Here is a 16,548-nt window from a genome sequence, read left to right as displayed (position 1 = left end):
AGTTATAGTTTACATTACATGACATATAATTTGATTACATGGTGCATTTTTTAAGGTTTGATAAAATTTTGTTATACAGAATATGTACATTTATATACACTTCACATGTTATATTTTCAGTTTTTTGTATACAAACATGCAGTGAAAAGTATATTCTTACGTAAACATGCATTCCACATAAGTTAGGAATATTTTTTGAATAATAATAATTTTATTATCATACAGAATATTTACATATGTACATTTAAAACATATTATCACATTTTCTGTTCAGTTCAAAAATTCAGTACACGGTATAGAGTACATTACTAATCAATTTATTTATTTTTCTTTATTTTTTTTTATATAAGTTTACAATTTTTCCATATCAATAATATCATAATTTATTATTATATACATTTATTATATATATATATATATATATATATATATATATATATATATATATATATATATATATATATATATATATATATATATATATATATATATATATATATATATATATGTGTGTGTGTGTGTGTGTGTGTGTGTGCATGCGAGGATGGTCTGAAAAGTTCTCGACCTCAGCCATAGATGGCAACATTATCGGCACGATTTTTTTTTCTAAGTTGGTACATCTGTCATAAGCATCCATGTGAAATTGCAAGTCATTCTATCAAGTAGTTTGTTTTATACAGCTGTCTGAAGCAAAAGTGTTGTTTGTTTGTAAGTGTTGTACCCTTGTGTTGTACAAAGTACAAAAGTGTTGTACAAAGTACAAAAGTGTTGTACCCTTGAAATGGATAAAATTGAGTATCGTACGGTTATAAAATTCTTTGTAAAAGAAGGTTTAACGCCAAAAGAAATTCATTCGAAGTTCATAACAGTTTATGGGCACTCTTCTCCTTCGTTTTCGACAATTAAGAAATTGGCTGCGGAATTTTAACGTGGCCGTACCAGCCTTGAAGATGATCCACGTGAAGGACGTCCAAAAAGTGTAACGACACCAGAAGTCATTGATCAAGTGCACGATATGGTATTGGATGACCGACGAGTTAAAGTATGTGAAATTGTTGAGACTATAGGCATTTCAAAAGACCGTGTAGGATATAATTTGCATGAAGAATTCAAATGAAAAAGCTTTGCGCATGATGGGTGCGCGCTTGCTGGCAGCAGACCAAAAACGCACTCGCATGAAAATCTCTGAATAGTGCTTGGAGCGTTTTAACAAGAATAAAATTGATTTTGTGCGTCGATTTATTACTATGGATGAGACTTGGATTCACCATTACACATCAGAATCCAAACAGCAGTGAAAACAGTGGACAGAAGCCAGTTGTTCAGCGCGAAAGAAGACAAAGGTGGTTCCATTTTGTTTATTAATTATCTTGAAAAGAGTAAAACAATAACCAGGGAATATTATTCCGATCTTTTAACCAGACTAAACGAAAAATTCGTGAGAAAAGACACGGTTTGCAGAAGAAGAAAAAATCATCTTTCAGTAGGACAATGCACCTGCTCACAAAGGTGTTTTGGCAGTGGGAAAATTAAGGGATCTGCACTATGAATTGTTGGAACATCCACCCTATTCCCCAGATTTGGCTCCCTCTGACTTCTATCTCTTCCCAAAATTAAAACTCTTCCTCGCTGGTTAGCGTTTTTCTCCGAATCAAGAGGTGATTGCAGCTGTAGAGAGGCATTTTGCAGATCTTACTGAGAACCACTACAGGGATGGGATAATGACGCTGGAGCATTGCTGGAATAAATGCATTAGTCTTAAGGGAGATTATGTTGAAAATTAAAAATAATTTAAAATTATTAATTTGTTTTTTCATGTTAGGCCGAGAACTTTTCAGACCACCCTCGTATGTGTGTATATATATATATATATATAGCCTCTATGTATATAGAGGCTAATGACTTCATATCACTTGCTTTAGTATATATCCCATAATGCAAGGCACACTCCCTTTCAGGCGTGTATAATGCAATGCATAATGGGAAGGGCCACTACCCAAACTGGTCGAGCTTTATTGAGGTCTTTTCAGTGAGAGCCAGACCCAAGAGAGAGATAACAAGGTTGAATCAACTGCATCTATAAAATCAAGAACAAATATGAAATTTCCAATAAAAAAAGGAAGTTAGACAGGGAGATGCCATTTCACCTACATTATTTACAGCAACCATAGAAGATTTTTTTTCCCAAAGAAACCTGAATAAATAGAGGAATGGTGGTAAATGGGAAAAAACAAAATCGCCTACTATTCGCTGATAATATTGCTCTTTTATGAAACTCTGCAGAAGAACTTCAACAAATGAACAGTGAAACTGAATGCAGAAAGTAAAGAGAGAGGATCAAATATAGACAAAAACAAAAGAAAAATAATGTATATTAAATACATCACCAAAAAGCCAGTTCGAATGGACACCAGGAAATAGAAGGTAAACATAGCAACCTCCTATGTTCACTTAGGACAAAATATCATAGTAAAGGGACTTCTTCTTCAGAAACTCTGAAGAAGAAATTATACTAGAATTCAACTTGGTTGGGTAGCCTTTGGGACACACTGTGAAGTACTCAAATGAAATGTTCCAATCTGCTTTAAAGAAAAATACTCGACAGTTGTATACTTCCGGTCATGACATATGGAAGTAAAACGTGGACTTTGGCTAAAAATGACCAACAAGTTAAGGATTACCCAGAGGAAAATGGAAAGATCATTACTTGGTTTACAGATAAACATCAAAGGATTTGTATCCCCCTTCATTATCATTACTTGGTATTATCATTCTAGATAAAAGGGCAATACTTGGATTAGGGCTCAGACTAGGGTGAGGGACATTTTATCACATATTAAAAGATCCAAATGGCAGTGGACAGGTCATACTGCAAGAAGTAACACTCAAAAATGTGCTGCGTTGATATCAAAATGCTATCCCAGAGATGGAAAGAGAACTATAGCAAGACCAAAGAAACGGTGGGAGGATGAGATTAAGAGATGGCTAGAATTCCGTCGGATAGAAGGTTTTAGTCCAGCAGTGAACAGAAAATGGCTGCTGATGATGATGGTTTTATTTCTTTTTAAATTTGAAATAAAATTTTTCTATAGAAAAAAAATCCTAATTTGGCTTGAAGTTTAAAATAGAAAATAAAGGCGTAGTATTTTATTTTATCATTATTTATTATTATTATTTTTTTAATTTCAGGTGTTCAGAATCACCGAGACCTGGAATAGATCGATGCCAGTGTTTAGACTGCCCAGAATCTTGTGAGGAAATTGAGCCAATTACTTCCACTCCTCCAAACGCTACTGAAATTACTTCTCCAGTTGTCACTGACATAAACACAGCTCCATCTACTGGTTCGAGTGAGCCCACTCCTTCTCCTACATGTAATCCGGAACCTACAGTTAATCCTCCCCAACCTCCAGCGGGTCCAGGAATTATAAAAGCTAATTTTGTTCACATCGACGAGTGCGAAAATTGTATTTTTGTTATGTAAAAGTTAAAAGTATAAGTTCAATGGCAACAAGAAGGTATCGATAAAATTCATTAAGCAAACATAGTTGTTGTCGTTTACTTCAGTGAGAGATTTTCTGTTTGGAAAAGGTCATCGTTATTAAAGTACTTTTAGGAAAAGTTTTTTGAAAGGTTAAACTAATAATATAGGTTTAAAAACAGAGCAGGAATGTATCAATGCTAATTTAACAAATGGTTAATTGTGATTAATGGTTAAGTGTAGCATGCATATTCGTTTGAAACTAAATATGCTATTCTGAGCCAAACATAAAATGATTTAAAACATACTCCCTGCACATTTAAATTAAATACACACACACAAAAAAAAAATAATAAACTCATATAAGCATACGAAAAAATTCATTGTGGGCTAAATGCCCTTCATTATCAGAAAACGGTATGACCAGCAGTCAAAACTTGCATTTTATGGTTTAATCACTGCATTTCCTCTGTGCACAATTAGCGGAATCGATGTCTCAACAGAATCTGATCTACATTATAAGCATATAAACGTGGCATCAAACCTACATGGTGAATATAAAAATCTGTAGATTGGTCAGTACAGTTTGACAACATAGGTTATGTTGTTGTGATACATAAGTTAGTTTTTGGGTTGTTTATTGCAGAGGCGCACTCAGGATTTAATCTTGGGGGGGGGGGGCGAGTTGAGTAGACGATTTGAGAATAAACATTAAGCATTGCATACGACCTATGACTGAGCATCTCCAGTGATCGCCAATACATGATACCCGTGATCTCCTCTGGCCCGGATCGAGCGCCCGAGCACTACCTCGTTCGCTTAACTTCACAGCGGCCGTGATTCCCGAGAGCTATAGGGTATTCCCACCATATGTGACCGCTAATTCATAAGTAGTATAGAAATAGAAGACACGACACAACATAAATTTATAAAATGAATTTTAATTAGGAAAAGATTTTTGGAAAATTTTCTAGTGTTTTTTTTTTCCTTTTCCTTTTTTGGGAGGCCCGGGCCCTTGGCCTCTCCCTGAGTGCACCATTGGTTTATTGTATTCAGCAATATTCGAAATGGATAACGTGAAACAACAGTTTGCATCAGGTTTGGTTTTAAATTCAGTAAAACTTCTTTAAAGTCTTTGAAGTGTTACTCGCAGATAAAACAATAGAAAGGATGTAAACTTCTAAGATTCAAAACTAAATTGGCGACGAATGTCATTTGTGAGCGTTGATTTGTACATCAAGAGAAAGGTCACACGCAGAAGTGGTTGTTTCACCATGTTAACTTCACGACACAAAACCAGAAAAGTGTTCCCTTTGACTTCTCTTTGTTACCCATCATGAAATTGTCACTAGTAGGATGGAGATCAGATCTGAGGGCGTTTGGGATGTTGTATGTAATAATTGAAACAGCTAAGCCTGTGAAGCCAAGTGTACTTTATTATGTTTAAGGATTACATTACTGGTAAACAGGTTTTGCAATCCTTAAACTCGATAAACTTGGTTATACAATACATTTGCTAGTAAATATATTTTAAAATTTACTGGCAATTAGATATTTTCTACTGGGTATTTCTGTAAATCAAAAACATCTTAATGAATGTTATAATAATTTTATTGTTGACGAACTGCGTAAAATACACTTCCTTTTGAATAAACTTCTCGCAACTTAATGAGTCAATCTCGTGGCTATGTAGCCCTTTCTTATGTTAGTAGTCTACCGTTTTCATCATTACCTTAAATATTTCCTGATTAATTTAACTTTGTAGTACTTGTTATTCGTAAAGTTAACACGTTCATACCAAGCTGTGTCTTGCGCAAGTGCGCATCAGGCGAGAAATCGCTTGCCCGTTAGCATGTTCCTTCGGCATCTAGCGAATACATTTTTTCACACAGTTAAATTTGGCATGCCAGTTTTAATTCGTTTATATCTAAAAAGTAATATTTGTGAGCTATCTTATTAGTATAAAAAAATCCCAAAAGTAACATTATTTCAAGTCATAAAAAAGAAAATAATTAAAAAAAAACATCGTTGCTTTTGAAAATTTGCGTTACCTAGTGTAAATCAGTTTGTTCTGCACTTCGTGAAGTACAGTATATATGAATGAATAAATTTTCCTTATCAATGGTTTTGACATACGTTGTGTTGACATCGTACTTAATTTATTGCTACAATAAAACTTCTAATTTGTTTGGTTGCATCTGGCCAGTATGGTGACTGTGAAGATAGAATGTTTTCCACTATGCAGGGTCATAAATTTCAGCTGCAATAACTCTAATTGTCACATAAATACAATTAATTGACGCTATATGCTGTATTTAATGCTACTTGGTTTTCCCTTTCAGTCGTTTCCGATCGTACGTGACTTTTGTAGGCATTGCGCACAGATCAAGTGGTTTCAATGGAAGCACTTGATCCTGCCAGTTGAACCTGTTAAACTATCCAAGTATTTTGACACTGTATATTAATAACAAAATTCCCGTATTTTTCGCCTTATAAGACGCACTGTTGTATTGGAAGCATCGCATTTTGTCGAATTTTTGGAAAAAATAATTCTTTACAGTATAATAGTATAATACTATACTATTTGCAGTATAATATACTTTGCAGTATAATAGTATAACTTTGCAGTAAAAGTTATACTTTGCAGTATAGTAGTGGAGATGGAGTGTTGCATAGTAGGCACCATCCCGCGATGAGTCTTCGAACTCCTTGGAGGTGTCACGAATAATAATAAGAAGAAGACGCACGAAGTTTTAACAATAATTTTTTTTTTAACCTTTGGAGTCAATAGTCTTGTTTGAGGGCACATCAAAAGTCAGAGGCACTTCATCCATATTAGCTATCATCTGTGAAAGTTCAAAGTTGTCTTGTTTTCTAGCATTTATGATGAATCTGTGAAACTCAATAATTTTATTTTCGAATTCCTCTAGCATTTTTTGTGATATTTTCGTTTTTGCACGCATGCATAAATCATTTCTCTTCATAAATCTAAAGCACCATGATGACGACCCTGTAAAATCAATGATATTTCTTTCTGTTGCCAGCAATTTTGTTCGTTGAATAATTATTTTTGTAACCCGATCTTCTTTGATCCATTATCAAAGTTTTTAATTCATTTTCAATTTCTGGCCATTTTGCGTTTTTTTTTTTTTTTTTTTTTTTTGCGGAGAATGTGTTTTTCAGAATTTGCTTCTTTTAATTGCTGCTCTTATTTCCTCCAAGTTCGTTTCGTACCTATAGGCGGAGGCCCAAGCCGCTCTGCTGCTCTATTGCCATTGTTTTTTGAGTACTCAATTACTCTATGCTTAAACGAAATCGTATAGCTGTCTGTGCTTCGTAGAATTTATGGATTATAAAAAAAAAATTAAATGTAATAATGTATTGATTACTTGTTTAAATGCGTGAGCGTTAACGGTCGTGCAACTATTTAAACTGATCACGCATTACCGACAAGCGATGGCCCACCGTAAGATGCACTGGTTTATAAGACGCATTCGGCTTATAGGACGCATCCTAATTTCCAGATAAATTTGAGGAACAAAAAAACGTCTTATAAGGAGAAAAATACGGTATATGCCGCACCTGATAATATGTCCGGATTGGTTGTTGTATGAGCAGCGAGTGTGACAATTATTGCAATATTGTGTTAAATAGTGAAAAGTCAAAGGTAGGAAGTAGAATATTTCATTATGATTTATTATTTGATAAAAGAAGGTGAAAAGGGATTTTTTATTTTTATTTATTTATTATTTTTTTGAAGCCATGGATAAAAGTTCACCGTGGCCTTATTATATGCGTACAAAAGCAGGAGGAGCAGTTGTGTGCCCCTCCCCCCAAAAAAAGCAGTTGATGGAAATACTAGCCGTAAAAATAACCTTAAAATTCAACACATAATTAGCTTGTGAAAAAGAGAAAAAGTGAAAAAAAAACTTATGAAACAGCACCTTCAACAGTAATTATCGATGTTAAGACTGATTTGATTTCTCGATCCATATTTACATAATATTTAACAAAACAAGTGATTAATTAAATGGAAAGGTAATTGTAAATTTGGAGAAATTTAGAGAATTAGAGAAATTTATTGAAGGGGAACCCGTGTCTTATGTCACGCATGACGCAAGACACAGGTTCCCCTTTAGTAAATTTAATACAATGCATACAAATATACAATAACGAAGATAATTGCAAACTAAGTGGAATGCTTTTTATAATAAAAAAAGAAAAGAAAATACAGCTGAAGTTAGTGATTCTGTGTCTGAGGATGCTGCAACTAAAAACTGAGTTTCTTCGAAATTACTAGTTATCAAAGATAAGAAACTTCAGTGACGATAAAGGATGAAAACTGAAGAAGCCTGTAATCCAACTCAAAGTAAATAAATAAAATAAAATAAAAGTAGACCTAACACAAATCATTGGAAAGGTACAGGTGTGTTTTCAAGAGAAAAATATGACTAAATTATTAGAAATGACTTTTGATTGCCTAATGAGCAGTCGACCAACAAGTGTCGAATCTGCGAGAGCTTTTTCCATTGCTGGATTAATTTGTACAAAAATTAAATCCCATTTAGGGAACCACAGTTGTCATTTATGTTTTGAAATAAAAATTTTGTTTATTTATAATTTATGTTAATGATATTAATATTATTTTTTTTTCTTTCGAAGAAAAATGTTTGTCTTTATGTCATGTTTTGTGCTTCAATAAAATGTTTATTTATTAATATTTATCGATTGCATTTCAAGATAATTTTTTGGAAAATGTAAGAAATTATTGGTAATTTACTGATAAGCTGATATTTATGAAAATTTTTTCTGAATTAATCACCGATAATTGAAAAAGTCAGTAAATTTGCAATCTCAGTACAATCTTCTCGAGATGATCAATGGGATTAATCTGAGAATGCATAAATGAATTTTCTTAAAAACTGCTCAAGTATTACTGATACCTAACGGTGCACATTAAGCCATCATAGATTCGACTACAGTCATTAACTACAGGAACGTTTTCTAGATTTCTTGCAGTCGATGAGACAGACAAACTGGGTTTTCCAATCATTTCCCAAGTTAGTCTATCTTTGGCGCAAGTAAACAGCTTCAGGAAATCTGGCTCCACAACATCTGAAAATCAACTGTAGAACACATTATTTCACACGCTCATGCCACTGTAGAATTCAGGATCACGAGATGGAGGCAGTTATCTATTCTGGAAAATGAAGAACGTGGAGACCGGCTGCCAATCGATTTCAAAAGTTTAAGTTAGAGAATGCAACCTGCTCTTTGGGGAAATAAAAAAGCGTAGAGAATTTATTACTATTATTTACAAAATAATTAAAACTAACCTGATTATATTAAGTACAGGTAACCCTCGTATAACGCGGTACCTATACAACGCGGTCTAAAATTGTAGTAACCCTTGTTGAACGCGGTACTTATACAACACGGTTCCGATAAAAACACGGTCTACAAATTGTAGTAACCCTTTATCTTTTCATATGTTTTTCACCGCGCGACTTAAAAATCAAATTTTATCTTCGTTAAATTTGTGTCTGGCTGTATCCCGCATGTAATTATTAGTAGTGAATTTATATTCGGGGAAATACTCTTTAGCACGCATGTACCTCAATTGTTTACCGTATAAAATGTTTATTGTTGAAAACTGTCCTCGTTTCTGCCAGGAAAGTGCATTAAAAATCCTAAGTATGTTCACCTCAAGCTGAGCACCTTATTTTCTGGTGAGTTACATACAATATGTAATGCTTGCTTTTTTTGTGTAAAAAATTATTTTGTAGTAATTGCCACAAACTGCAACGAAAGGGAAAAACCAACACTGAAAACAAAATTAATTTCTCTCGAAGAAAAATATTCAAAATCTTGGATCGGTTGAAAAATGGAGAAAAACCAGGAGTTTTTGCAGGGACTTTGAATTTAAAGTGAATCAACAATTCGAACAATCCAAGAAAATGAACATAAAAATCCGAGAAAGTGTTTATTGCTGGGTCAACGATAAGTGCAAAGCGCGTTGCTCGTGTACGCGATATTCTAATGGATAATGGAGAAATCTCTAATGATTTCGATAGAAGATTGCACCTCAAAAGAAAATTCCTATGGATGGAAATCTTATTAAACAAAAAAACTCAAAGTTTATAAACATTTATAGTGCAGACCAAGAGTTCAATGCGGATGAATCCGGGTTATATTGGAAAAAAGTGCAAAAACGCACCTGTATTTCGAAAAATGAAAGATCAGCTCCTGGATTCAAAGTTTCCAAAGATAGAATTGCTCTACTGTTTTGTAGTAATGCATCAGGTGATTACATGACAAAACCAGTGTTTATTAACCAATCCTCAAATCCTCGCGCTATGAAAGATTAAAATATGCACTATTTTATTTTGCCTAAAACATTTATGCATTATGTGCAATGAAGTTTAAGTACAATTTGTAATTTTTATACTTTTATACTATGTATTTGTTTCATAGTTTATATGTTTTCTTAACTTACATGAATTACCTGAATTAAATAAAAATATATTTTTTGTTGTGTATGTCATTGTTGTTTATATAAATTGAAAAAAAAAAAAAAAAAAACGATTTCGGAACATAACCCTACTTTTTCTATGTGATCTGAGACTCGCATAACGCGGCATTTCTGCGGAACCTAACATCCGCGTTATACGAGAGTTACCTGTATATAATTATACATCTATATTTCATGGAATCTGCTCCCTCAAGCAAACTGTGTTACACAAGACATAACATCAATGCCCCTTCAAATGTATAAATTACAGCACTGACAATAGATCATTTAATGAAGTGACAGCTCCTTGTAATTCAGTCTCAAGGACACATCTACATTTACCCCTAACGACCTCTAGTACGTTCAAGCTGACTAAAAACATGGGAAATGCTAATGTGGGGCTATCAAAAGGTGTAGATTTTCACAAAGCTAATCTTTAAATTTTTACAATATCTTTTGACTTTTGAAGTCATTTAAAGTCCATACTTTTTTTGCTCGTTTCTTATCAACTGATAAATTAAGTGATACCTTCTGTGTTCTTTACCAGCTGTAAATAATCGCGTTTTGCATGTTTCTAGGCGTATTTGATAAGAAACTGATGATAAGCATGGCGCATGTGGTAATGAAAAAACTTCGAATGTTACATTCAGAAACGGTATACCTGCAAATACAAAAATGGGATATTCATCTCTCTCTCTCTCTCTCTCTCTCTCTCTCTCTCTCTCTCTCTCTCTCTTTCTGTTTACTTTGTTGTATATAATTTTCAATCTGAAATCTTGTCTACGAAAATGATAATATATTTTTTTCACTGTAAACTGCCAGTTCATTTTACATATAAGAAAATATTTCTTCCCTTGATATGGCTGAATAAGCAAAAATTCTCCACCCCTCCCCAACATATAATTTATCTTATCAGAAGCCTTATCAGAAGTAACTTGAAAAAGTTCCATCTTTGGTCTCTAGAGCAAGGCTATCAGGTTATCTCACCTTTAGCCCTCTCGTAGCACTAATGTACTATAACTTTAGAACTTTTTGTAGGTGAGATTCACGTGAATTAAAATAATAATAATAATAAATTTTTAATAGTAATAGTAATTTATTGATTGCTAAAATATTTTCACATACAATAGACATCTTGAGTGACATTGCAACTTATAATTTTACAGAATTCAGATCTAAGTGCTGCATTTTCTACATTGATTTCAAGTAAAATTTTTAATAGTATTTTTTGTCTCTATATTATGTATTTACAACACATATTCCTCTAATGTTAACAATGAAGATTATTCCGAATTTTTTGTATAATAATTTTTTTTTGTTTATATAGCCTGTGTAGCTCAGTGGATGTGGCGTTTGCATACCACGGCGCTTGGCCGCACGAAGGAAGACTTGGTTTCGAGTCTAGTCGCCGACTAGAGGAAATTTTCCTAAGCCTTTTTTCGACCGGTTCCCGAGTTAGTCGATCTCTGGCACGGGCAAGCGGGTTTTTCGTCCCGTAAACTCAAGAAAATCGACCGTAGAACCCACAGTATTTCAGACATTAAATATATTGTGTTAGGGTTAGGGACCACGAGATGGCGGCACATTTGAGCCATCTCTCTTTACTGCGTACTGCTTAATTAGTGATAGCCTTGGGCCATCTATCTCTGATTGGTACCAGTGGAGATTGAACTGCCCACTCAGTCTCCAAAAGTTAGATAGGGCTAAATGGCCTCGCCTACTCCCCGTATACGGGAATAAAAAGGCGTTAGCTGATTTTTTTTTATATATAATTTTTTAATTATAAGAATAATTTATTACATTATTTTTTCATGTTACATAAGAGTATTATATCAATGATATTATCACATAATAGTCAGTATCTTCTTTATTGTTGTATACTTTACTAACTGTTTTATTACATAATCTGCTTCTTTGGTTATAAGGATTACGTGTGGTTGAGTGAGGCGAGTTAATCCCACCTACTTCGAAGCTTGGGTTAGCTTTTGTGAAGAGAGTGGGATTTAGGCTTCACTATTTTTGTTGTTGCTACTGTTTATGTATGGGATGTTGGCATTGGATGCTGGTGATTTGTGATGTGTATATTAGTGTTAATGGTATATTAACTTTGTTGATATATTTTCCAGAGTTCATGTTTTAATGTTCTGTAGTTATCTATGTGTTTTAAATTTCTTGGTAGGTTGTTGAGTTGCGTAGGTATCTGATGGGATCTCACAAAAGAACCGTATGAATTGTTGAAGGGGTGTAGGGATGTAGAGAGTTGTTGTAGGTCTTGTTATACGATATTTGTCTCTGTTGTTTCGATAGGTGATGTTGAAGTAATTCTTTGTTAATATCATGACACGATTTTCCTGTGTAATATTTCTAATTTTGTTAGGTGGATGTTTGATGTGTTTGCATAGACTATTATTCCGTATCTGAGTAGGGATTCGCAAATACCGTGATATAGGAGTTTTTTTATATTGGATGGAATAATGTCTTCAACTTGGAAAAGTTTTGCTGCGATGATCCTGAGTTTGATGTGTAGGTATTCTATATGTTTTGTCCATTTAAGGTGGGAATCTATATACAGACCGAGGTATTTTGCATGTTTTACAGGTTTGATTTCGGAACATCGGCAGGTATTTTTGTTGTTAATGCAGCGGTATGTGTGACAGTGTATCGATAGTGATGCGGGACGTATGATTCTTGGGTTGTTTATTATCAACAACTGTGTTTTGGTGCCGTTGATTAGAATTGCGTTTTGGTGGAAGTATGTTGTGATTTCATTTAGGTCTTGTTGTGTTTTGCAGAGAGCCGTGTTGATGTCTTTGTGGATTGCTAGTAGTGCAGTGTCATCTGCGTACTGAAACATTTGACTTCTTATGGATATGTTATGAACATCATTAATGTATATTTTGAATAGAGTGGGTGATAATATGGCACCTTCAGGTACGCCGTATTTTATTTGTATACCCCGACTGTGACATGTACCTATTTTTGTTACTTGCGTTTTGTTTGAGAGGTAGTTCTTGAACCATGTATGCAGTGTTCCTCTTATACCTATTGAGTATAGTTTGGTGAGTAGTATGTCATGTTCAAGTGTATCAAATGCTTTGGTTAGGTCCAGCAGTATAAGGACGGCGAACTTGTTTTTGACGAGAATTTTGTTTATTGTGTCTGCGATGTCTTCTAATAAAGTGGTGGTGCTTTTTGTTTTCTGAAAGCCGTATTGGTTTTGTGAGATGATGTTGTACTTCTGTAAATAGTTCTGTAGTCTGGTGTGTATTATTTTTTCTAGAATTTTTGAGATGACTGGTAGGGTAGCTATTGGTCTATAGTTCTGAGTATCGTTTCTTTTGCCGTGTTTGTATATTGGTGTAATTACTGCAGTTTTTAGTTGTGGAATAATGTCTGTGTCGAATATTATGTTCACGAGTTTCAAAGGTATTGGATTTATTTGTTTAAAGTGTGTTATAAGGTCTGTGAGTCTTATTTTGTGTATTCTTGGAGTAGTCTTTGGTTTTAGTTGTAGGTGTGCTTCTTTCAGTTCCTGTTTTGTTATGGGTGGAAAATACATCGTTTGTTGTTGACTTTGTGTCGGTAGTTTTTTGTTGATCGTTGGTAGTTTGTCTTTTTTTTTGAGTTGTGTGATGTTGTTTGTGAAAGCATGGTTGAATGAGTCTGCTAGTTCCTCTTGGTTTGTGTCCTGACCGAATCTTTTTGCAATAAAATCTTGTGCTGAAGTTTTCTTTTTTCGAGTTACTAATTCGTTGAGTGTAGCCTATGTTTGCTTAATGTTGTCGTTATATTCCATGAATTTTTGGAAGTAGTAGCGTCTTTTTGCCCTACGAATTTTTGTTGTTAGTTGATTTCTTGTGTTTTTGTATAAGTGTAAATGTGTGTTACCGGGTGACTTTTTAAGTTTTTTTCCATAGATTTTCTTTTACTGTAATAATAATAATAATAATAATATATATATATATATATATATATATATATATATATATATATATATATATATTGCATAAGGTCTTGATCAGGCCTCGTATGTATTATTGTGCACACATTTGGTCCACTGAATTTCACGGTGATGAGGATATGTTACAAATGCTCCAGAGAAGACTCACTAAGGTCGTAATTTGTCTTTGAGATATAGGATATGAGGAGATATTGAGGGGAATGCAGTGTGAATGGACGTGTGAATAAGAGGAAGAGAGGGTACACCATTGAGATATTTATTATCATTATTATTACGTGACACCTCCAAAGAGTCCAAAGACTCATCGAAGGGCACCTGCTCTACAATTCTTCGTCTCTACCACTCATTCCACCAACTAAAGCAACCCGCGTCATCTACACCAACGCCATCTACTGCCCGCCACCACCACTAGTATTTTCACAAACAATCACAAACATCGATGCCCACGGCGGGTTTCGAACCCTCAACCTTATGGCTAGAGAGCAGATACTCTAACCACTCGGTCAACCAGGGCGGCATTTAAGTTGGTAAAGGGTTGTTTCCAGGTTAATGTGGAAGACATTTTTCATGGAATAGGGGAAGGGGATATAACTGAAAGTTGTATAAGGAGGGGTGTGAGAAGTGGTATAAGGAGGTTCTTTGCATTGAGAGGGATTGGCCAGTCGAATGGTTTGCCTGACATTGTACATTGAATTAGTTTAAACCATTGCCTGATGGGCTTTGTGTGTGTAAGTGCTTGCCTCCTGTGATGATACTTTAGACTCTGTTTAGATCTGTTTTTTTTTTTTTTAACATTTTATTATTTCTCAGATAAATTACATACATTACATAAACATAATCGTGCATAACGGATACTTGCACGTACATAATGTTTTTTAAATAATAATAATAATAATAATAATAATAATAATAATAATAATAATAATAATAATTGTTTACAACGTATATTATTATAATATTAACAATGATGATTATTACAGATGTTTTTTTTTTGCATTTTGTACCCTATATATACAATATCAATGGATATAATTACTCTATATAATAATACTGTATATATTTTTTATAATAATAATTTTTTTATTATCATCATACAGAATATTTACATACGCACATTTAAGACATATTACATTTACTGCTCTGTACAAAATTCTGTACGCAGTTTAAAACACCTTATTTCTTTTTAATATTTTTTTCTTTAAATACAAATACACGTAATTTTTTTTCATATCAGTATCATCATTTATTATTATACTCAGTATTGACATATACATTACAAGAATTTGCAGTCTATGAGGATTAGTTGAATGGGGGGGGGCTAATCCCCCCTTTACCTCGAAGCTAGGGCTAATTTTTATGAAGAGAGTAGGATTAGCCTTCGCTAGGTGTTGGATGCTGGTGATTTGTCATGTGTTAATGCTATCTTAACTGTTTTGGTATAGTTTCCAGAGTTCGTGTTTTAATGTTCTGTACTTGGTTAGATGTTTTAAATTTGTTAGTAGGTTGTTGAGTAGCGTGGGTATCGATGCGATCTCACAAAAGAACCGTATGAGTTGTTGAAGGGTCTAGGGATGTAAAGAGTTGTGGGTCGTGTTATGCGATATGCGTCTCTGTTGTTACAATAGGTGATGTTGAAGTAATTTCTTGGTACCATTATGTAGTGTTTCAGATTTTTAATGCTCAGGATTCTGTGTGTGTCGCCATAAGCGTTTCGGATATTGGCTATTGTGTATAAGGTCTTCAAATCACTGTTGACACGATTTTCCTGTGTAATATTTCTAATTTTGTTAGGTGGCTGTTTGATATGTTTGCGTAGACCGTTATACCGTACTTTGTATACTGAGTAGAGATTCACAGATACCGTGGTATAGGAGTTTTTTTATAAAAATAAAAAATAAAATAAAAAATAATAATACTAATCTGTTGGAGGATTAAAAACTCAGTTTTTTTTAATCCTCCATAATTCGGAAAAGTCAAACATGGAATTTACAGGACATTTATATAATTCAATGCTGATTAGGATGACGAACATGACATGGTGGCAGTGAATTATTCTTGCCATCTTCTCATCTAACTCGCTGGTTGGTAAGAACTAATACAGAGTGCAGTGATCCAAATACGTTGTCCTGGGGTATACTCTTCCTTCCAAGTGAGCTTACCAGGCACCTTTCTATCCGAGAAAGATATTTTGTAGTCCCTACATTTCAAGATTCGAATGGTTTTAGTTCCTATATCAGGCTCCGATATATATATAAAACCCCTGGATCAGTTTCCCCATATTTTCTTAGCGCGTCTAAAAATCCAGCTAATTCCTTAGATACCCCATTCCCTGGTTCTAGATTTTCTTAGCGTCGAAATTCAGCTTATACCTTAGATACCCCATTCCCTAGTTCTAGATCCCTGATCTCCTTTGGCACTCTTTTAGATCCGGGCGCGATGTTTTAACCAGTTCTTAGCCAGTAATATGTACTGAAGCCTCTCACAGGTAAGAGGTTTAAATTTTTTATGTAGCTTCCATCTACGAAAGGTTTATTTGTAAACCTATAGTACATTCGTACCATGGGCGGGCTAAGGATCCCCCCCCATTTTTATTGA

The 16,548-nt window shown here is 34.1% G+C and overlaps 1 protein-coding gene across 3 annotated transcripts in view; it reads left to right on the top strand.

The window, feature by feature from the left end:
- Positions 1–3,543, top strand: part of LOC150094654 (NPC intracellular cholesterol transporter 1-like) — a 56,490-nt gene extending 52,947 nt beyond the window's left edge. For all 3 annotated transcript variants that reach the window (XM_090411057.1, XM_090411058.1, XM_090411056.1), the window contains exon 5: positions 3,190–3,543. In XM_090411057.1, coding sequence (XP_090267183.1) covers positions 3,190–3,484 — 295 coding nt within the window. In that variant the 3' untranslated portion in view covers positions 3,485–3,543. The remainder of the gene's footprint in view (positions 1–3,189) is intronic.
- The last annotated feature ends 13,005 nt before the right edge of the window (positions 3,544–16,548 follow it).

The sequence above is a fragment of the Typopeltis vanoorti genome, chromosome 21 (genome assembly GCF_054136105.1).
Source record: "Typopeltis vanoorti isolate ZY-2024b chromosome 21, IOZ_Tvanoo_1.0, whole genome shotgun sequence".
Taxonomy (NCBI): Eukaryota; Metazoa; Arthropoda; class Arachnida; order Uropygi; family Thelyphonidae; genus Typopeltis; species Typopeltis vanoorti.
This window is presented reverse-complemented; position numbering and strand designations above follow the sequence as displayed.